Raw genomic sequence first — 24,054 nt, forward strand, 5'->3', positions numbered from 1 at the left:
CAAGACTTTCCTCACGTAGTGTGTCACCGACAGCATACCTTGCAGTCACACTGAACTGGGATAAATGGCTTACTTCTGTTGACTCATCCAAAGTGAGAGAAAAGAATGGTGCTGCATTTATGTCCTTCACTTGTGTTGCCTCAATTTGATTCGCCATCACGGTGGTACAATAGTGAACAGTTCATGCCGACAGAGGCATGTCTTTTATTCGTTTGATTATCTTGTCTTTATCCAAAAAGTCGTCAAAAAGTTCATTGGCAACATCAAGCATGAATGTTTTGGAATACTCACCATCTGTGAATGGCTTTCCGTTTCTCACAATTGCTAAAGCACCAGCAAAGCTAGCTGAATTCCTGTCACCTTGTTGGGTCCAAACATGGAGTTGCTGCTGACTAGCTTGCACTCTGCACAGTAGCTCTTGACATGCTTTCTTCTTGCTGTCCCCTGCTGGATATTTCTATGCAAATGTAGTAGGGCATGTGTTGAAGTGTCGCTTTATTTTTGACCGTTTCATCGATGCAATTTTATAATTGCATATTAGACATACTGCAGAACCTGCTCTCTCCACAAAGGCGAATTCCTCTGTCCATTCCTGCTGAAAAGTACGATACTCCTCATCTTTTTTTTCTTTAGCCATCTTCTTCGTCAAAAGGGTTTCTGCAATTAGCTAGCTGAGTACTTGATTAGAAGGAGGGAAGTTTACTTCCTGACCTTACAACGACCCATGTATGTTATGCATTATCTGATAAAAATTTGGTGTTGTCCCAGAGGACAGCTGTGATAAGCTCCAGCCACCCACAACCATGAACATGAGTGGTAGGAAATGAATGGATTGTAATACATAAGAATGTTTTATATTTTTAACATTATTATTTTTTTATTAATGATTTGTCTGCAATCCAGATGCAGCCATCAAAAGAGCCACATCTGGCTCGGGAGCCATAGGTTCCCGACCCCTGATGTATAGAATAATGAGAGCTGTTTCATTCACTCATGGATTTATTCATTCAACAAATACTCTCTGAATACTTCCCATATGTGCAAGCCCATTCTGGTTCTGGATGCAACAGTAAGTAAAACAGAGATCAGTTTACTTCTTGAATTATCTGTACATTGGATTTTTAAAAATTCAATGAGAACTTGCAGTTATTTTTGGAATGGAATATTTTAAACCATTGTAATTATTATCTAAAAACTCAAATTATCAATAACTAATTTACTTAATTCTGGAAACATAAATTTCCACATGATGTCTTTGTTGTAGTTTGTTGTTATTTTGTTTAAAGTAGAAAGGACAAAATATTTATGTATATGACCTCATTTAATCATGACAACCAGCCTGTAAAGTGGAGAAGATTACAGCTATTTAATACATGAAGAAATTGAGATTATGGAAATGGCTTACACAGGACATTTAATCAGTAGATAGATAGTATCCAGAATATAAGGCTAAATAACCTGAAATCAAAGCCCACATCCTTTCTTGTGCTATTGGTTTAACCCAACAGTTATTAACAGAGGAAAAAAGTTAGAAGCATTGAAAAATGACTGAGTCAATAGGACCCTTGTGTCCCATATACAACCATGTGAATTCTCTCGGATTCCTTGCACTATGTTCCCTTTCTGAGCTCTGCGCAGTGTATCTTTCTGTATAATTCTGTCAGAGCCGTTAGCAGGTGCCTGCACCACCTCAGAAGTACTGACTTTTATATTTCTGACACCAACTGTCTTCCTGATGAATTAGACCAAGAAGTACATTTCATTACCCGGGTGCTGCTAAGGGAAGATAAAACCAATAAAAAAGCCGAAGGAAACCAGAGAAGAGAAGATAAGGAAAAAAAAAGTTCAGTTCAAAATGACTTCAGTTTATAAATCATTTGGAGTTTCATTGTTCAAGTTACAGAATTCGTCTTGTTTTCCAGCTGTTCAAGTTCTGCAGTAATGTGACCTTATTGGGTCTCTTTGTCCTTTTATGTACCAGGTTGATGGCGCTATAGGGTGTCAAGCCGGCTCTAGACTGCTGACCTTGGACACCCTAATGTGAGATCATGAGCCCTTGTATGTTTACATTACTGTTGCTATGGAGTTTTCTGTTATATGCAGCCAAATATAATCCTAACTGAGACCATTGGTGTACACTTTTAGTATTAAAATCACATTTTGAAAGAACTCTTTGGAACTTGACTGGAACACTCAAAGAATTGGGAAAGTGGTGATGTGAATAGCGATGCAGAAAAATACAGTAAAGAAGGAAAAGAAAAAGGAGGTGATGAGTAGAATGGGAATGGGGAAGAAGAGAGAGAAGAGGAGGAAAAAGAAGAGGAAGAAGAAGAAAAAGAAAAGGAGAAGGAAGAGGAGGAAGGGAAGAAGGAGGAGGAAGAACAACAGGAAAACAACAAAATAAGGAGAAAGTCCCTTCAAATATAGATGAAAATTCTTCAGTTGATATTCAAATAATATTTTCCAAACTTTGAGTACTATTGGAGCTCCCCTTTCTCATTCAATATAATTTTTCCCAAAGATTTCATTATTACATTCTGTTGTCATTCCCATCAACACCTGAAAAGCCCAAGGTTCAAAGTTCTTATTGCATATAATGGGCAGTAACATTTTTATCTTTTAAATTAACTTGGTCGAACACACAGCTCATTCATTAACTGCATTTTATCAATTACCACTTCCTAATCTTGGTATTCTGCCAAGGTTTCCATGTTAGCATTTCTTTCAAGCTTTGAATCAAAATCCTTTCACTCTGTCTCCTTGACGCTCCAATCTGGAGTAGGCTGGACCTCTGACTGGTCTACAGGTTCAACCCTATCTACGATGGGTTAATTAGAAGAAACTGGTGGCAGGATGAGAGCCATTCCCTAAAAAAGGGCCACAGTGCTCCCCAGACTGATAGCTCCCCAGGCTAGGGTATGTTCATAACTTTGGCCAATTAAATAGGAGAAAAACAAAACTTGGAAAATAGAAAAACTTATGCCCCCCCCCCCAGATTAGAAAAGAATTCTCTGGCAGAAGGGAAAAAAAAAGATGAAGAGAAAATAGCCAAGAAAGGACACAGGGCGAAGAGGAAAGAAGTGACAGTATGATCTGAAAGGAACTGAAGATGGTCCAGCCTCTTCTCCATCAACACTTTGCATTAGCAATAGCTGGGGACCAAAAGGGAGCCAACCGGGAACCCCAGGCCCCGCCCCGTGAGCCCTGTATGGCTCCTGTACCCAAGAGCCACAATAATTTTTCTTTGTGCCGGCATAAAATACTTTCCTTAGCAAGAATCAGCATGATGCCTACTTATCAATCAGTAGGCGTGATCCTCATGTGAGCCTTGTGTCTCTGCTTCGGCCAAGTTTGACCTGCACTGTGTGGATAACCTCCTACACTTCTCCTCCTCACCCTTGCCCACCACTCACAACACTCAAAACCCCCATGGGTTCATCAAACTTGCAGGGTAGAGCTACATGGAAGAGGGAAAGGCTTCAGGCTTGGGACGTGGGTGGGTTAAACACAGCCAGCCTGGGGTTCTCCCCAATTGGGCACCAAGGTCACACATATCTCCGTTAAGCTTGAACTTCTCCGTTGCTCAATCTCTGGCTTGGCAGCCATCTTTGGGCTCATGTGCACCTGCGTGTGTCTCTCCTGCAGTAACTGATCCTTGGCTTCATTTGCAGGTTCCACTGCCTGAAATGACTACACCAAGTCATTTTTTTATTTCTTTCATTACCTGCTGTCAGCCCAGCCCCAGGTCTGTCATCCTTCTTTGCTTGACAGCTTGTACCTTCTGAAGATGAGCTCTTTTATTTTTAGTGTAAGAATCAGAGAGGAGTTTATCAAGCTCTGAATGTGGAACCACAACTCTGCACTCGTACGCTTGGCTTTACTTGAGCAGAAGCCTCTAGTAAGGAAGAAAAGAAAGAAAAAGAATTTTTTTTAAATGGGATGAGTTTTATTTTATTTTACTCTGAGGCAAAACCAAAGATTCCACTATAGCACAGAGACCAATGTATTAAAAGGTCATGAAAATGTGGCAAGGGACAGGCAGGACGTGATGTACAAAAAACTGTAATGGAGTTTTTATGTGCAAAACCTCATTTTTACAAATCAGACAAGAGTAATTCTAGCACCCTGCCCTCCATCCCTAACACCATCCAGTTTGGGGCTTTTGAAGCTAGTGCTGGGGTTAGTATTAATTTGCACTGAATAGATGCTTAGCAACAACCAAACATGTTGTATTAAATATAAAACTATTTTCTGAAGTAGCTCAGAATTATAAAAACAAGCTCATGGGACACAGCTCTTAAAGCGCCATATAAATAGAACATAAAAATTTGAAAGATATGTAAAAAGATTTCATCACATTCCATTTACTGATGGATGGACTATAGTAAATTAAATCAGATAAAGTTTTAATCTGGTTTGAATTAATTTTGTTTCATTTTATTTTATGGTGCTTGAACTCCAAAGTAAGAAAACTCAATTTGGTTTTCATCATAGTATGGTAACAAATAATTTTGAAGTGTTGTTAATTTAAAACTTATTTAAATCTGATCAAAGGACAGCACAGCATTTAAATTACATTACAAAACTCTTACATAAACATATAGGGTAGATTATCTGCTGGAACTAACAATGCCCGGATTTTAGTGGTCTAACATGGTAACAGTTTATCATTTACTCTCTTTACATTTCAATGTGGGTTGAACTGGGAGGAGGTGACCCCTCTCTCCACGCAGTCATTCAGAGACCCAGACTTCTTGCTTCTGTGACTCAATGGTTTCTTAGGGCCTCAGAACCATTCACTGAAACTCTGATGGAGGAAGAGAACAGAGTGGTGCATGGAAGATAGTCTCTTGGCCCTATCTAGAAGTGGTGTACATCAATCACTTATCTCCACATTCCATTGGCCAGAACTCAGTCACGTGATTACACTCACCTACAAAGAAGGCTGGGAAATATAAGCAGCAGTGTTCCCAAGAGGACAGGGGGTTCAGTTTGGTGAAACAGTTTCTGGAGAACTCAATGGAGACTGGAAACTGCTCCTCGCTCAGCAAAGGAAAATCAGAGATAGAAGAAGGTGGCCCACTATGAAAGGGAAAAGATATAAAATAAAGGGTCTTCAGTTTCTTTTCTTTTCTTTTCTTTTCTTTTCTTTTCTTTTTTTTTTTTTTTTACAGGGACAGAGAGAGAGTCAGAGAGAGAGAGAGATAGGGACAGACAGACAGGAACAGAAAGAGATGAGAAGCATCAATCATCAGTTTTTCGTTGCAACACCTTAGTTGTTCATTGACTGCTTTCTCATATGTGCCTTGACTGTGGGGCTACAGCAGACCGAGTAACTCCTTGCTCAAGCCAGTGACCTTGGGTCCAAGCTGGTGAGCTTTTTGCTCAAGCCAGATGAGCCACGCTCAAGCTGGTCCTCCGCATCCCAGTTCGAGGCTCTATCCACTGCGCCACCGCCTGATCAGACTTTTCAGTTTCTACCTTTGTTTTTTTGCCATGCAGGAAGATGCAGATTGCAACACTAAAAAGAGCCAGGGGCATGTCACAGGTAATAGAACCTCCTCTGGGTTCTGGTAGGTGTGGAGATAATGCCCAGCACTGAGCGCTGACTCAGCTCTTCAGCCACCCTAAGATTTAAGGACAGCAGTTATTTCAGCACCCATTGTGTTTAATTAGGCTCTGTTTTCTATCTTTTGCTATATTTAAGTGTATTCATATAATCTATGGCAAGGATACTTGCCTCATATTTCAGAGAGTCCTAGGATGTGTAGTGCCTCTCTCCCTCTCCTTCCCTCTTCTCTCTCTCTCTCTCTCTCTCTCTCTCTCTCTCTCAGTGTGTGTGTGTGGGTAGGAGTAATGGGTGACTGCTGAGAAAGGAAGTAGATAGTGAGCTGAAATATACTAGTAAGAACAATATTTCATGGGAACTAGTTGTCTAGGAAAATTCGTGGAAGGTTGAACAGGCATTTTTCCCCCAACTATGCAATCAAGCATTATAAATGCTCTTTATTGACTACTGTTTTGTTGGAAATCTACTGAGATTCTATAGCATCTAATGTACTGGCCATCTACCATACATCACTCCTGGGTGTTGGCTCTGTTCGTGAATGTTGCTGAAAATCAAGACATTTTCAGAGTGAAATCACCAGAGTGTCATGATAACGTAGCTAACAAGCTGGACAAAGCGATTGTTTTCTATTACAGTCTAAATCAGGGGTCTCAAACTCACGGCCCGCGGGCCGCATGCAGCCCGCCGAACAATTTTGTGCGGCCCGCAGACTAATCCACGAAGTTCAAAATATTTTGGATAAAATTAAGTAAGCCTAGGGGCCTACTTGTATTTTTCATTTCTCTAGCATCTTAGCTAGATATTAGCTTAGTTAATAGCAGTTGTGATGCGAACTACAGTTTCTGGTCGTTTTGTGACACTGAGTAAACTGCATGTATGATTGTGCTTGTTGTACTGATTTTTTTTTTGTTTTCAACTGCAGTGAGAAAAGTGTTGCGTAACAGTTGCCTTTTGTAGACCTAGTGCGGCCTGCCAAATGGCTGTGATCTTGCTCTGCGGCCCACATGCTGAGTTGAGTTTGAGACCCTTGGTCTAAATCCTCTTTCTCTGATTATATGTTATTCCTCCCAATAATAGCATTGATAGGAAGTATGAAAACATCTAGAGAGAACAGATTTTTAAAGAAAGAGCTAAAAATGCACTAAATCATCCTTCTGGTGGAGGGCACTGTTTCAAGATATTTTAAAAGTCTCAGCTTTGGCCTGACAAGGCGGTGGCACAGTAGATAGAGCGTCAAACTGGGATGCGGAGGACCCAGGTTCGAGACCCTGAGGTTGCCAGCTTGAGTGCGGGCTCATCTGCTTTGAGCAAAGCTCACCAGCTTGGACCCAAGGTCGCTGGCTTGAGCAAGGGGTTACTCAGTCTGCTGAAGGCCCACAGTCAAGGCACATATGAGAAAGCAATCAATGAACAACTAAGGTGTTGCAACAAAAAACTGATGATTGATGCTTCTCATCTCTCTCTGGTTCCTGTCTGTCTGTCCCTATCTATCCCTCTCTCTGACTCTCTCACTCTGTCTCTGTAAAAAAAAAAAAAGTCTCAGCTCTGGGCTCGTAAATGACTGGAAGAGATGATTGCCTATTTAGTGTTTAGAGATGTGGGAATTTGAAAGGCTCTGATGTAGTGTCTGAAATATCTGAATGACTCACTCTTGTGGAGTAAGTTTCTGACAGTGCCTAGAAGCAGCAAAGATGGAGTTAACAACACAGATGGTGGAGCCAGAATGTCTGGATTAAATCCTGGCTCACCACCTACTACTACCTGTGTGCTTGTAGGAAAGCTATTTGACCCTTCTGTGCCTCATTTCTTCCTTCAAAAAATGGAGGTAATATTAGTGCCTACGTCATAGGGTTATAATAGGCACCCAGTGTTAGACGGGCTCTTGGGAGGGAGATAGTCTAACTCCTCTACTAATAGGACCATCCATGGTGGCAGGATCTCTCTCTCTCTCTCTCTCTCTCTCTCTCTCTCTCTCTTTCACTTCTGCTCTCTTTGCACAGTGCCTGGCACTCTGTTGATTCATTGTAGGTGATGGATGGATGGATGGATAAATAGATGGATGAATAGATGGATAAATATCTTCAACAACACTTTTTTACTTTCCATGAAGCCATCTTGAATGAATATTATGATGTAGAAAAAGCTTAGCAAAGTCTCAGTATACAGACTCTCACCTGGCCTGTGATGGCGCAGTGGATAGAGCATTGACCTGAAATGCTGAGGTTGCCGGTTTGGTTGTCAGTTCAAAACCCTGGGTTTGTCGAGTCAAGGCACATACAACTAGCAATCAATGAACAACTGAAGTGAAGCAACTATGAATTGATACTTCTCGCTCCCTCCCTCTATAAAGTTAATAAAATCTTTTTTAAAAAGAGTCTAACACACTGAGAAACAATTCTATGAAATTTAGTTCATTTGTGTTTCAGACCCTGACCTATAGGGGATAATACCTTATTTTTATTTTGTTTTGTGTTTACTTTTCCTCTTGGCCAGATGACAAATGAATACAGCACGGGAAAGACTTCTGGGAATGGAACTAGGGGCTAACAAGCTCTTTTACGTTTGGTTTCGGCAAGCCACACACACAAGTATTTTCATTGAGAAGGCCGCTCCAGGAGTCACTGTGGCCTCTTCCACAAGAGAAAGAATTGGGGATAGAGATTTCTAGAACGTAAGTTGGGAAAGAACTGAAGTTATTTGCAGCAAGTTGGTTGAGGGGCAGGTGAATTCCGTGGTTCTCGGAGACGACGCTTGTTTGCCTACACCTGCAAGTCAGAGTCAGGACATCTGTAACAGGGAAAGTGGAAGAGTCTGTGCTTACAGCCATGGAGAGAACACAGTCGGGTTTCTGAAAAAAATGACAGAAATGTTCCAGGTCTAGCGGTGCCAAGAGCTGCGGTCCATATTGACTCAAATTTGCAGAGAAGCCAATGGGTGGGAAGTTGGTCCAGACATGTTTTACGTCACGATTGCATCATCGTTGTATGCTGCTGGATAGGCTACAATGTTCACGAAGTGATTCCATCTAACTGCTGGGGGAGGCAGTTACAATGGTCCCTCCTCTATCGCGGGTCTAGGTTCCAGAACCACGCCCCCCCCCCCCCCCGCAATAGGCAATAATCCACGAAGTAGCGACCTTATATTTATTTTATCATTTATATATTTTTAAGGCTTTATAAACCCTCCCCACACTCTTATAAACCTTTCCCACACTATTATTCACCTTTCCCACACTTATTTTGCTTATTTTACTGCAAAAGTAATTAAAATAATAAATATATAAAAATACCTTTCTACCGCAAAATCCCGCGATATAGTGAGAAATCTGCGATACAAAATTAGATGTATACAACTTAAAAATCTGCAATACAGTTGAGACCGCAAAATGTGAACCGCGACATGGCGAGGGACGACTGTATTGTAATTAGCCCTGTTTGGTAGACTAGAAAACTGTGGCTGCTAGAGGGCAGGTGTAACAGAGCTAGTCAATGCGGGAACCGGGGTCAGGGTGTAGAGGTCTGGGTTCTTTCCCCTTCTCCAAACTGCCTTTCCCTTCACCCCCTTCCTAACAAAAGATGCATAAAGGCCTAGAGCTGAGACTCAGTTATCCAACAATCGCTGCTTTAATGGGCGCCTACACACGCAGTATTTATTTCACAGCCATGTGTGGAGAGCTATCAGAAGACACGGGGTCTGGGGAGGGTCTTCCAGCTCCTGTGGTCAAGGCCGGTCTTCTTACGGAGGGGCAATGAAGACCCGTCAGGTCAGACTGGGCTGTCAGCCCAGACTCAGACTGAAGCTTTTCCTCCGAGCTGAGGCCTCCCCGCCTCACCCTGGGCTTTGTCCACAGGCGAGGGGCTGCTCTCTGTTGGGTGTTGCAAAGAAAACCATTATCTTGGAGCTCTTTTTCTTAAGTGAAAACTCTGCTTCCATTTCTTCTGTTGGGGAAATAGATAAAAAAATAAATAAAACACTGTTGCCTATTTCTGCCAGTGCAGGAAACTAGAAAGAAAGCACCCCTGATTTTGTAGCTATCGTCCCCAAGTACTGGAAACAACTTCAGGCTGCTTATTTTATGAGTCAGCTTGTCACATTTCTTGGAACTGAGGACTAAGATCAATAGTCTCATATTAAGTGTGGTATGGAGGAAAGTATGGTGGTTCCTCAAAAAACTGCAAATAGAACTACCTTATGACCCAGCAATCCCTCTACTGGGTATATACCCCAAAACCTCAGAAACATTGATACGTGAAGACACATGTAGCCCCATGTTCATTGCAGCACTGTTCACAGTGGCCAAGACATGGAAACAACCAAAAAGCCCTTCAATAGAAGACTGGATAAAGAAGATGTGGCACATATACACTATGGAATACTACTCAGCCATAAGAAATGATGACATCGGATCATTTACAGCAAAATGGTGGGATCTTGATAACATTATAAGGAGTGAAATAAGTAAATCAGAAAAAAACAAGAACTACATGATTCCATACATTGGTGGAACATAAAAATGAGACTAAGAGACATGGACAAGAGTGTGGTGGTTACCAAGGGTGGGGGGGGGGAGGGAGGACATGGGAGGGAGGGAGGGAGAGAGTTAGGGGGAGGGGGAGGGGCACAGAGAACTAGATAGAGGGTGACGGAGGACAATCTGACTTTGGGCGAGGGGTTTGCAACATAATTTGATGACAAAATAACCTAGACATGTTTTCTTTGAATATATGTACCCTGATTTATTAATGTCATCCCATTACCATTAATAAAAATTTATTAAAAAAAAAAAAGAAAGAAAAAAAGAAACTGAGGCTTATAGAGATTAAATAACTTGTCCAATCAAAAAAAAAAAAAGTGTGGTTCTTATTTGTTCTTTTTTATTTTTATTTATTGATTTTAGAGAGGGGAGAGAGAGAGAAAGAGAGAGCATAAAGGAAGGGGGGAGCAGGAAGCAGCAACTCCTATACGTGCCTTGACCAGGCAAGGGTTTCTAACCAGCCACCTCAGTGTTTCAGGTCGACGCTTTCTCCACTGTGCAACCACAGGTCAGGCATATTTGTTCTTCTTGCAAAAAGCATAGTAAAGTTTGGAAAGTGCTTCTACAACACAAAATACAAAAACATTGATCAATGTTTATTATTATTCTTAGCATTAACTTTTTATCATTTTTATCTTTAACTCATAGTATCACCACATCAAGATATATAAACCTTCAGTATGCTCTAATAGTGCAATTTAACTATCCTGTTTGTTCGTTCCTTTGCTGCACTAGAGAAATGGGACCTAACTACTATTTCTCATCACTTCCAGGAAAAAATGTTTAGCTTAAGCCATTTCTGTCCTTAAAATTTTTGCTTGGCTATGGGTTTTATGAGACATCAAGATCAACTGTTGAAGAACAAAGAGAACTGAATCTCAGGGACACCACAGGGAAGCTTGGAGAAGCAGGGAGCTCTCCCTAGCTAGGGAATGAAGAGCTTTCACTAGGTGGGTGAAAAATGAGATGCTGAGCCTTGGAGACCTGAGTCTGATGAGGAACTGAGGTCACGGGGATCCAAGCAGAAGGGAGCACAGGCTCCATCCGGTGCTCCTAACCGTGCTGAGCAAGGCACAGGAACCATAGCCCCACAGCTAAAATAGAAGCTAAAATAGAATTCTGAATGTAAAATTATGACTTTAAAAAATGTTATTGCAGCCCTGGCTGGTTTGCTCAGTGGATAGAGCGTTGGCCCCGCATACAGACGTCCTAGGTTTGATCCCTGGTCAGGGCACACAAGAGAAGTGACTATCTGCTTCTCTCCCCTTCTCTCTCTATTCCACTCCCACAGCCAGTGGCTCAGTTGATTCAACCCTCAGCCCCAGACGGGGGTTGCCGGATGGATCCCCATCAGGGCTCATGTGGGAGTCTATCTCCCCGCCCTTCATTAAAAAAAAAAAAATGTTACTGCACATTGGCTATCATAGTCATTTCAGTAGAATCCAAGTCACACTCTTGAGCTGGTACAAAGCATACCAGAAGTATGTATTTCTGTTAAATAAAATCAGATTGGAGAAGAAAGGACTAACAGCATAAAGGACAGGGACCAGAGAATTTCATTTCTGAGACTGTAGTAGCAGACATCAGTGTCTCTTGCTCAATCTGTGAACATTGCAGACTGGGAGACAGGACTCAGCTCCTGTCTGACGCTCAGGGACCTGGGCTGACAAAAGCTCCGCCTTCTTGTGGCTGCAGAGCACCCCTGTCACAATCTCAGGGCAAGTGAGAAATAAAGACAATTTATATCCCTTTGTGTTTCAGCTTGGAATCAACACATCATCTCTACTTACAGCCCATTCGCCAAATTGGTCACGTGACCCCAGGTAACTGTCAAGGCGCTGGGAAATTTGGGAAAGCACCTAACACTGGGGGGGGGGAGGGTATACTCAGAGCTTGTCTAGTCCGGAGTTTTTCAAAACGTGCTCTTTGACCCTTCAGCTCTGCAGAGGTGTATAATGAGTTCTGCAAACAATGAAGTATGGTCAACTAAATGGTGAATTGAATTTACATCTTTTGTCTGCTCTTTTATTAAGATAGCTATAAATTAATGTGATGTGCAAAATTGTTGCTGCCAAAAGAAATCGGAAATGTACTCACTTGTTCCTTTTTTTATTTTGGTCTTAAAAGAGTAGTTCAGTTAGACTGTCTTACCCAGAGGGTTGTTTCCCTAGTCACTGACCATTCCTTCGAGGGCACAAAAGAAGACGTTTCTCCAACCTGGACTGCAGCTTCTTAGCAGTAAACTCAGGATGTGAGGCTGATATCTCTACTTACATATTATGATTCTGAATACGCTCACCTTCAACACGTACAACAATAAAATCACAGCAGTTTGCACGCATTGTGAAGCAGACACCACCGTCTTTCCTTTAGGTTCCTTTTTAATAGCTCTCCCCAAAACTCCAAGTCCCTGGAAGCTAAAGTACACTAAGGCCATTCCCTATTTAGCTAGTTTCCGCCCGAAGAGAAGTTCCACACATCCTCCTTACCCTCCGGCCCAGCGTATCTAACGATCAGGACTATTTCTGTGAAGGAACAAGGTAGAGCGCTGCTCTAAAAAGGAGCCAATTTCTATTACTAGACAATGCATGCTGTAATATACCATCAGAACTTATAACATTTTGTTCAACATTTACATTTATGTGCCCTTACTAAAAATATGCATTTTTATCTGATATTTCTCTTGAAACAGTAACTGGTCTCCACCCACACCTGCTAGGTTTCATCCTAAACCAATCTACTTCATAGTTCCCAGCAAGGAGAAGGGGCTGGGGGCCCCTGGAGAAGAAAGCCGACAAGGAAGGACACTGGTACATACCAGGAGTCCTTTTCCTCTCCCATTTGTGATATAGGCTACACAACAAATGAGCTACTTCCCTTCCAGGGTTAAGAGAGAACCAAGAGTGTGGATTACAGTGACAACGAGGTCAAAGGTTCTGTCTCTTGTGGGTAACATTTTTTTTTTTTTTGGAAGGATGCAGTGCTGTTTAGTGTTTGGAGGACATGTTTTGGAACCAGACTCCGTGGGTTCAAATCCTGCCTCTGCTACTTACTAGCTGTGTGACCACAAGTAAGTCACCCAGTTTCTCTGAGCTCCACTTCTCTCATTTGTGAAATGGTGAAATGGTGATAGTAGACAGAAACCCAATGTACTGGATTATTGTTAAAATAAAATAAGCGGATGGATGAATGGGCTTAGCAAAGCTCCAGGAATGTAGTAATTGCTCATGTGGTAAAAGGTCCTATCGTTGGTTTCTAGAAAGTAGGTATTTTGTCAAGAAAACAAATAGTTTATACATAAATGTGTACTATTGTCAGTAATGACCTATAGCCATTTATGAAAATACCCAAAAATAAAACTGTAAAATAAAACTATTTCATCTTTTATTTTTATTTATTTATTTTTAAGTGGCAGGGGAGATAGTGAGACAGACTCCTGCATGCACCCTGACCAGGATCCACCTGGCCACCCCTGTCTGGGGCCGATGATAAAATCAAGCAAGCTATCCTTAGTGCCTGAGGCCGACACTTGGACCAACCAAGCCACTGGCTGTGGAAGGGGAAGAGAAAGAGTAGGGGTGTAGGGAAAAGAAGAGAAGCAGATGGTCACTTCTCATGTGTGCCCTGACTGGGGATCAAACCTGGGATGTCCACAAATCTGATTAATGCCCTATCTGCTGAGCAAAGTTGCCAGGGCCACAATACTGTTTTAAAAAGTTATCCAGGACCCATATTTAATAAAGAAAGATGGAGACATCTATTCTAAAAAGTTTTAAAACAAAAGATACTGTGTTAAGGAAAGCCAGGTGTCTCGGTCCACTCCCACCTGCAGGCTCCTGGGTTACTTCACTGAGTGTGGGGCCCCTGGGTAGAGGGCTCACGGGCACCTCACCTGTGAGTGCTGTCTAGGGTCTGCCACTGGAGCAAAAGACACAACCAGAACTCTGCTTAGAAAGGGAAACAACTGTGGAGGATTACTTCCTGCTGTGGTCTGAATGTTTGCATCCCCCCCCCCCAAGTTCATATTGAATTTTTTTTTTGTATTTTTCTGAAGCTGGAAATGGGGAGGCAGTCAGACTCCCACATGCACCCAACCGGGATCCACCCAGCATGTCCACCAGGGAGCGATGCTCTGCCCATCTGGGCGTTGCTCTGTTGCGACCAGAGCCACTCTAGCGCCTGAGGCAGAGGCCATGGAGCCATCCCCAGCACCCAGGCCATCTTTGCTCCAATGGAACCTTGGCTGCGGGAGGGGAAGAGACAGACAGAGAGGAAGGAGAGGGGGAGGGGTGGGGAAGCAGATGGGTGCCTCTCCTGTGTGCCCCGGCTGGGAATCGAACCCGGAACTTCCGCACGCCAGGCCGACGCTCTACCACTGAGCCAACTGGCCAAGGCCCATATTGAAATTTAATCCCTAAAATTGATGGTGTTAGGAAGTGGGGACTTTGGGAGGTGATTAAGTCTCCTTTCTGTTGTTCTGAGTCGAGAAATGGAACTTCCTTTTTATTTGGTAGCCTGGAATAAGAGTTCATGCATTTACTGACATAACTGAAGAACTAAATGGGCATATTCTTTATTATGATGCATGAACTTGTCAGCTAATATCCCACCAATAATAAGATCAACACTAGCCCTGAGTGGTTGCAAATTCAGCAAAGTGTATCTCATATGCAAATACAGAGCTTCACTGTGAGCCTCAACTATTTGGGAGGACACGCCTTCCCTGAGAACACACCTGCCATATCCAGTGGAATCCGCCAGATTAGAGCCTGCAACTCTCAGATCGGCTGTGGACTTCCTACACTTTCTTCAACCCCCTCCGTCCCCAGACCACTAAGCCTGCTAAGCTGAGTTACCAGCTGCTAGCCAAGTTTCAAAAACTCTGTATTAGTCTGGAGGGGTTAATATACTCCAAAGTACTCAATGGTCTCCCAGGGAGTCATCTGCTCATTGGTAGGAAACAGATGACTAAGCAATCATTATCAACCCCTGGAGATAATTGCAGCACACGGAGCAAATCATCCAGAGGACAGTGTGCACGACAGAGCTTACTTATTATGAAATAAAGGAGGCAAGGACAAATCATGATGTCACTGATCACTCCGTTATTATTGTCATATATTTCCCCTGAACATGGTAGCATTTCTTTTCTGGATTTCATAATAAATAGCTCAGACTTAAGTTTTACGGAATTGTCAAATGGTATTTGCCCTGACACGTCACTTCATTTGTGTTTCCATACGTTAGCAAAGACGTTATCTTAAACTGTAATTATAAAACCTTGTGTCAAAAGAGTGCTTTCCCCGTAATTAAAATACAAACCAATCCATCGATCTACACATACTGATTAAATATGCTGTATAGAGAGGGTGCTGTCCTAGATGTGGTCAAGTATAGAAAGGTGTCAGACATGATCCCTGTCATCAGGGGTCTTAGAAAGCTATCATTTTATTCATACTTCTAGCATCAGGCATGTTTACAATGAAGAATTATATGAATAGAGCTTAATAATTTCAATTGCTAGTTAAGAATCCTATTAAGGAAAATAGACATTCTCCAAAAGCCATTACTTAATATTTTTAATGCATCTTTCTCAGAACAGAAATTTAAGGATGTTGGCTTCAAAGTGAATTAATGTATTCAGATTTTCATTCCAATGGCATTATTTGTATTTAAAATTCTAACACAGTGTTGCATGAACCAAACTGCAATTTCTTAAGAAATGCCTCTTGCTCTTGTTCACACATTTTCTGTAAAGCACGTATTCAGGTCTTTAGATCAGTGAGAGGGACGCTGGATTCTTGGTCTACTCTTGAGATTCCAAACTCAGGCACCATGTGGACTTTTCCTGAACTAAACACTAAGGCAAAGTTCAGCCGCAGATTTTGGTGGAGCTCAGGTCCGGGTGCTGCCAGGCTTGGGGTTGGGGGCAGTCACTCCTCCACACGACCTGGCCCTCCTTAGCCCCAGAATATGTCATTTTCTTTGTCTGTATTCAATTCGGCATTGTCCTTCCGGCTGCTGGACACCCAACAAATGAAGAGTACGCTAAAAGCAGAAATGCAGAGGAAATGTGGGCATTAAGAGACAAAGCCAACCATTGTTAGACCTAAGTTTTATTCAGTTATAATTATCCCTAACAGGTACAGAGTTTAGACTAAGAAGACTGGAAGTGTATGCTTGAGAAGTTTCATCAATTTGAGCCTCCCACTGAACGGACAGAGAAGGCGGCATCATTTATACTAATGACAATCGCACCAGTGTCACCTGCCACTCTCCATTCACTTGGTCTGCCTAGAGAGGATGCCACAAGTAAGACTCTTTCCACATTTCTGGATTCAAATGGTGGCACCTCATTTATAATCGCTGAGTGAGACCTCTCTGCCACACGTAGATGTTTAAAAAGCAGCAAGGAGCTGGTGGTATGGATGAATCACTATTGCAGTTGGCCAAAGGTCATGGCTTCTGCAAGGGTATCTTGTGAGTTCCAAAGGGTCCTGATGTCTTTCTCGCTAGTTATGAACAAGGAATGAATGTGCACGGAGATGAGGGCAGGTCAGTTCATGGCAAACGACGCCGAGGTTGCTTAAGCCTGGCCTCTGGAAAAGGATAAGCAATTTGTTCTGCCAATCTTGAGGGTTGAGGGGGAGACCAGGAGGATGGAAACAGGAGACTGTCCAGTTTAAGTCACCAGTCTACTATCGAGTGTGAGTGTAACAGGGCCCAGGACGGGCTCCTTTGCAAAGAGACTCCCGGGGGAGTTGACGGACTGCGGGTGGGGCTTTTATGCACTCTGTGACGTTGCAGCCACAAGTCTGCATGTACGAAGAGTGTTTTTCTGGAAGGCGAATCCAGAGGCTTAGAGAGATTTCCCAAGGATCTGTAGTCCTCCCAAAAGGTTAAAACAGAATGAAACCAAACAAACAAAACCCCGCTGTGTTAGCAAAAACATGCTTGCTTTTACGAAGAGAACTGGCCATTGGTCATCTTATGAAGGCTGAAAAGGAAACAGCTCCCATTGCCGGCACTGGCCCCTGTGGCCCAATCATCAATCCCGGAGAGCTGTGTAGTGTTTCCTTATTGTTTAGTTCTTAATTGGAGAGAACTGAAACTCAATTTCTTAAGATCTTCTGAGGTAAAATAAAACACTGGGCTATTGTAAAATTAAATTGGGGATCTTAACATCTGCTTTTTCGCTGCTATGACAAGTATACTCCTCTGGGGGAACTGAATTTCAAGGCCAACGCTCCCTCTGCACTTGGTAAAAGAGTGCTGAGCCCGTGCCCTGGCGACCCAGCCCCTCCCATAACCAGCAAGAACGTGGTCACTTGAAGGTCATTCCTGCACCACTTGATCGCCTCATTTTATAGCTTAGTAAAACAAGTCCAATAGCTAAATATATAATTTTAATTGCTCTTTCTCTTATGGAATAAGAATTATGAAATAAAATGCCCTTTGAGATCATAAGAATTCACTTAGACCTGTACTTTTGACAAACTTGAGATAGCATTTATCTATTTTGCTTTTTTAATGCTTATTTTTTAATTGAATTGGTTGGGGTCTTGGTTTCAGGCGTGCAGCTCAATAGAACACCATCTGCACACTGTATCATGTGCCCATCGCCCCTAGCACCTCTTTACAAAGACATTTTTCATAGAAGTGAAACACAACTAGGACGCATGTCAAACAGTATAACAATACAACTAGCGGAATCCTGAGGTGGGAAGGAAGGGCTGGGAACAGTCCTACGGATCTGGTCAGAGTCACTGATCTCCAGAGTAAGGTGTCACATGGGTTTGACAAATGTCATCTTTCTAATCTGAAAAGGCATTTCTGTGTCTTGCTGGTGGAAAAACAGCTTGAATGCTGAGTCAGTCCTGGGCAAAATCAAGACATCTGACTCGGGGGGCCAGGCACTAACTAGTCTTTGGTGTGTGTAAAGCGTGGTCCTGACCTTCACTTTGACAACAACAATGTACTCAGCTAAGAACTTTTGTGAAGGGTGTTTTGCTTCCCCTTTCATTGTAGGATCCTGAGGGTTCTTCAGGACTGACAGCTATTTGTTTTCAAAACAGAAGAGCAAAGGAAATCAGGGCACAGTGCAGAAATGGGCACCATGGTGAGTAATATGACATTGTCTGTGTCACTTATGCACTTACACAATTTCTCCAAAACGTCACCCAAGAGTTTGATTAATCCCTCCATACATTAGCCTTATTGTATCAAGCGTAAATCAAAGCACCAAGTGCTATGTGAATAGCCTTGTGATCGCAATGCTTAATTTCTGAGCTTCACCCTCAGTTTAAATAGCACCTTTTCTCCAGAATTTTCAAAATGACTTCCAAACATTTGGAATTAAATTGCATGTTGCCTTATTTCCTCGAACAGTGGCCCTCAAAGTGTGGTACGCAGACCCACAGAATCAGCGGCACCAGAATTTATTAGAAGTACAAATTCTTGAGCCTCTCCCCAGACTTAATGCATTAGAAAATCGGGGGTGGGGGGGGGTTAAGGACTCTGTGGGCTAATGTGGCCCAGAGGTGATTCTGAAACTCCCACCAGTTTGAGAGCCATTAGTATAGGGGAACAGAACTACAGAAAATGGAGGAGTTAAATGATTGGAACATTCAAAGGTCAGAGGTTGGACAAGGTCATGCCTTTCCATTTTTGTTCACCGGTTTTACAGTTGGGTTAGTTTTAGTCCACGTTATTGCTTTCTTTATTTTTATTTTATTTTTTATTTTTTAACTGAGAGGAGGGGAGATAGTGAGACAGACTCCTGCATGTGCCCCAACTGGGATCCACCTGGCAATTCCCATCTTGGGTGGATGCTTGAATCAACTGAGCTATTTTTAGCACCTGAGGCTGACACACTCAGACCAACCAAGCTATCCTCAGCCCCCAGGCATCGCTCAACCAATCAAGCCATTGGTTGTGGGAAGGGAAGAGGGAGAGAAGGAGGAGAGGGAAGGAGAGAGAAGGAGATGGTCGCTTCTCATGTGTGCCCTGACTAGGAATCAAACCTGGCATGTCCATATGCCAGACTGATGCTCTATCCATTGAGCCAATCTGCCAGGGCCCACTATTGCTTTCCAAATGGACCAAGGGCTAGGACTTGCCTCTAAAACTGATGGTTCACTTTTGAACCCATAGACATACCTTTCTAGAGAAACAAGCCCAACATCAAGGCCATGTGTATTAAACCCAGGAAAAGGGTTAAAATTGGTAACTTCATTGACAAGGTCCTATCACTAAGTGGTGGAAACACTGCAATTAGGTCCTGGTCTTGTGATGATGAAGCACACGGCTCAGATGCAGAGAAAAGGGAGTATGTCCTCTGTCTGGCGCAATGTAAGGCACCTGTTCAGATCAGGCCTAAGTGAGGCAATAGCTCATCTCTAGAAATTAAAACCCGGGGCTGAGAGTTTATATCAAATTTGAAAGTTATACTATACAAAATTTAGAAAACACTTACCTGTTTTGGCAATGGGTCTAGAAGACTACAGTCGTAATAAAAAAATAAAAAAATAATACATATTTCAATCTCTAACAGAGCAAGCCACCTGAAAGAAAAATGTAAAATTATTACTTGGTTATGAAAGGTGCATAAACGTATGCTACCAACAGAAACTAAACTACCTAGAAAGTACAAACATTTCAGAGCAAATACGCTCCTTTGCAATAAACTTTATTATTCAAAGAAGAAAGGAAGAACGGACTCTCTTATTCTACAGGCATACCTCATTTTATTGTGCTCCACGTTACTGCATCACCGATGCTGCATTTCTCACAATTGAAAGCAAGACCTGCCACCAGCAAAAAGATCGTGGTTCCTTTATTGCTGTGGTCTGGGGCTGACCTCACAATGTCTCCGAGGTATGCTGGCAGAAAACTGTCTACCCTGTTTTAGTCCACGGTAGCTGGGAGGATTACATTGATTTAAAAAGATACATAACGTGCTTAATCAGGACAGCACTTAATAAATGAAAGCCCAGGTCTCTCTTCTAAGTTTAGATTTGTGCTTTCCAATATTGTAACCATTAGCTACATGTGGCTAAATTTAAATAAGTTAAACAAAAACATTTCTCAGTTCTTCAGCTATACTCGTCATATTTCAAGTGCTCACCAGCCATATGTGGCTACAGGCTACTATACAGAGTAGTACATACTTAGAATATTTCCATGATCACGGAAAATTCTACTGGGCAGTCTTGTCTGATTTAACCCCTTCTTACCCACTGGAAATTGTTGTCTAAGTGTTCTATAGGCACAAATTCCCCATACATTTTGTACAAATACTACTGTAATAGTTTACTGTCTACTTTGTAAGACATATACAAATAAAAAGCTAAAATACAGAGAAAAACATCAGTGGAGTTCTGCTATCTTTTCTTCCACACCAGTGTGCTGTGTGGAGGTCTCCACCGGGTATGCATACCCTTTCAGGGGTCACAGCCCTCAATGAACACAATTAGTCCAAGAGGCCAGAAAACTGGAAGTCATCACAGACTCAGTCCTTCCATCACCCTGCACATCCAGCAAGGCACTGAGACCATCTGTTGTTATCTTCTAACGAATCCCTCTCTGTATCCCTTTGTCCCCAGAGTCCCTCCACTGCTCCCTCAGTCTGGCCTTTCGTCATGTTATTTCCTGGATTTCTGAATCGGTTTAGCTTCCAGATTAGTCTCTCTGCTTTCAGTTTCACCTCCCTCCACTCTATCCTTCACTCGACCACTTGAGCGAACTTCCTAAAACATCAGCCTATTCCTGTCTCCTCATTCTACACCCCCTCACAGAGAGAGGAAGAGGGAGAGAGAGAGAGAGAGAGAGAGAGAGAGAGAAGATGCTTCCCGTCCCCCCCCCCCAATGCTGCAGGAGGACGCCAGCAGTCCTTAAGGATCTGCCCTTTAGCATTTCCGCAGTAGCTTCTCTTCGGTCCCGCGCTCTTGCCACGCTGTATACCCGATGGTCCCTGCGTGGAGATGCCCTCTGTAGCAGCCCTGCCCCTGTCTGAGGCTTGGGCACCTTTGAAGGCAGTCCCCGACCACTTGCCTCTGGGAGGAGGTGCCCTTCTTCTCCACTTCTGTGGCTCCCCGTGCTCATCTCGGCCATAGCAGCTACTGCACTGAATTGCAATTGTTAGCTCTTTCTCTCCTAGGGGAGGAATTGTATCGTTGGGCCTTAGCACAGTGCATAGCACACTACTGGAGCCTAATAACGTTAACTGAATAAATGAATAGGTGATGGAAGGTGATGCCTTTTATAAAGCAGATTCAATTTCCTGCCCTTTTCAACCTTCTCTGTGTTTCTGTGGCACATTATACATCCCTCAACCATTACACATCCCTCAACCAACATCCTTACCCCACAATCCTACCATATCCACCATATTACAGTTAATCATTTTATGTCTGTTTCCCCTTAAGGACTACAATCTTCACAAAACGCAGAAACTATGCCTTATTTATCTTTGAATCCTTAATTGTTTGCTGACCAACGAACATTTGCTGAGTGAATGAACTAATACGAATGATCTGATATTCCTGTCAGGTAATTAGATTCGTTTCCCACTGGTATTCCCGAAACATCCTGGCTATATTCTCTTTCAAATGAAGTCTGGAGAACTGGGGGTGCTGTGATAACCCACTCGGATAGCACATCAATTCCTCATAAATATTTATGATGCAAATTTAACCTTATTTATTTATAAACACTAAAGATAATTTGTTCCAACAGAGTATCAGTGTCTGTGAAATAGAACACACCTAGTGTTTACTGATTCCAATCAAATTCAGCAGCAATTCTTTAAAAAAGGGGGCAAGCTTGCTAATTTGTGAACAGGTTCAGAATTTCTTGCAACTAAATTTTTGTCAAACATCTTATAAATTAGTAGTCCACGTGTGACCGTGATGGAGTAACAGGGGCCACTGTTATCCTGCACTCAACACTGGGCAAGATTCTCAGTGTAGCATGAAGAAGGCCCAGAAGAGAGGCAGTGAACAAGGCGAGTCCCATGATGGCCCAGCTCACTGGGCAGCTTCCAGGCCCCAGTGCAAGACGCAGAAGGCCCCTCAGACCTGAGGGTCTCCCTACATTAAATAGAGATCAAAGTTCAGGCAAGTTTGAGAGTCTGAGTGTTCAGGAACAAATATGAGAGAGGACAGTTTCACAGGGAGAGCAAGAGTGCTCCAGAGGGCTATACAGGGGCTCTTTGTGTACCTGGCTGAGTACTGATCTCTGCATGTGTGAGGAGAGACTGCCAAGGCTGGAGAAGGAAGATGAGAGAGAAAGTCAAAGAGCAATCAGCTGTATATGCCCAGAGGTTACACAGGACGCGGAAGTCTGCACTTCCACAAACCAGAGGGAAGATCTTGCAGCACATGGACCACTGGGTAGAGTCCTTAAAATGTACTGCCTTTGTAGTAGGATTATATCATCTGAAATTAAATGCCACCCTGGATTTACCTTAAAACCTGAGAACAGTAAAGCCCCAAACTAAGGGAATTCAATAAAATCTAGTATCCATGACACTTGCAATTTATATCTCATACCTATTCAAAAATTATCAGGCTTGGAAGAAACAGGAAAAAAAAAAAAAGACAAATAAGCAAGAGGAAAATCATTCACAAGAAACAGACCTAGAGATGACAGATACTGGAAACACCAGTGAAATCTACTCCACATACTCAGAAAGGGAGGATCAGGATGAAGACTGGAATGGGAAAGAGAGAAAACATCTGAACTGAACTCCTAACAATGGCGACACGTGTCTTCGATGAGAAACATACCAGACGGACTTAACAGAAAACACTGCAAAAGAAGAGATCACAGAACTTAATGTGACAGTGGGAAATATCCAAAATTAGGTACACAGATTACATAAAGACTGAAAAAAGAAATGAACAGAGTATCGGTGACCTATAAAATAATATCAAGCAGTCTAACGTACACATAATTTGGAGATGCAGATAGACGGGCAGAAAAAAATATCTGAAGTAGTAGCTGAGACATTTGCAAAATTGTGAAAACTACAACGTACAAACCCAAGATGCTCAATGAACCCCAGAATAAACATAGAGAAAACCATGCCAAAATCAGATTGCTAAAGAAAAAAAGTGATTAAAAAAATCTTAAAAGCAGCTGGAGAAAAAAAACCCCCACAATAAATAAAGAGAAATAAAATTAAAAATGATCACAGATCTCTCATCAGAAACTTGTAAGTGCCAAAAGACAGTGGACCAACAACTTTAAAGTGTTGAGAGAAAAAAATAACCTGACTCGTGATAGCACAGTGGACTGAATATTAGCCCAGGATGCTGAGGGCCCAGGTTTAAAACTCTGAGGTTGCTGGTTAAGAGTGCAGGCTTATTGGCTTGAGCATGGATGGGATCATGGACATGAACCCAAAGGTCACCATCTTGAAGCCTAAGGTCATTGGCTTGAGCCTAAGGTCTCTGGCTTGAGCAAGGAGTCACTGATTCAGCTTAAGCCCTTCTGGTCCAGGCACATATGAAAAGCAATCAGTAAACAACTTAAGTGAAGCAACTATGAGTTGATTTTTTTTATCTCTCTCCTCCACCCCCCTTCCCCTCCTCCCCTCTAAATTAAAAAATAAAAAGTCAAGATATGAAGAAAAAGCACTAATATTGTTTTTTTTTGTAATAATGCACTAACTACTAGAGAGAGAACAGTCTGGACAATTTGGGGGTACATATTTAATTTTATTTTTATGGATTTTATAGATACCATCTCAAAAAATAATTGCTTTGGGGAGATATATAAATAATAGATAAAAAGATATTGAAATGACAACCAACCACTCAGTAGAGAATATGAACAATAAACATTTAAGATACCATAAGGCAGTGGTTTTCAACCTTTTTGTACTTGGGGACCCATGACCTAGCGGCCAGAAATAGAAACACTCAACGAATCAAGTTTTATCTTCCTG

General features: G+C 42.3%; 1 protein-coding gene across 2 annotated transcripts in view; it reads right to left on the minus strand.

Annotated features, from left to right (window-relative positions):
- Nucleotides 1–15,193: 15,193 nt before the first annotated feature.
- CYP39A1 (cytochrome P450 family 39 subfamily A member 1) overlaps nt 15,194–24,054 on the minus strand; it is a 77,471-nt gene continuing 68,610 nt past the window's right edge. For both annotated transcript variants that reach the window (XM_066251900.1, XM_066251893.1), the window contains 2 exons: nt 19,579–19,666; nt 15,194–16,151 (listed from right to left, as the gene is read on the minus strand). In XM_066251900.1, the coding sequence (XP_066107997.1) occupies nt 16,080–16,151; nt 19,579–19,666 (160 nt within the window). In that variant the 3' untranslated portion in view covers nt 15,194–16,079. The remainder of the gene's footprint in view (nt 16,152–19,578; nt 19,667–24,054) is intronic.

Source organism: Saccopteryx bilineata, chromosome 1 (assembly GCF_036850765.1).
Source record: "Saccopteryx bilineata isolate mSacBil1 chromosome 1, mSacBil1_pri_phased_curated, whole genome shotgun sequence".
NCBI classification, from domain to species: domain Eukaryota; kingdom Metazoa; phylum Chordata; class Mammalia; order Chiroptera; family Emballonuridae; genus Saccopteryx; species Saccopteryx bilineata.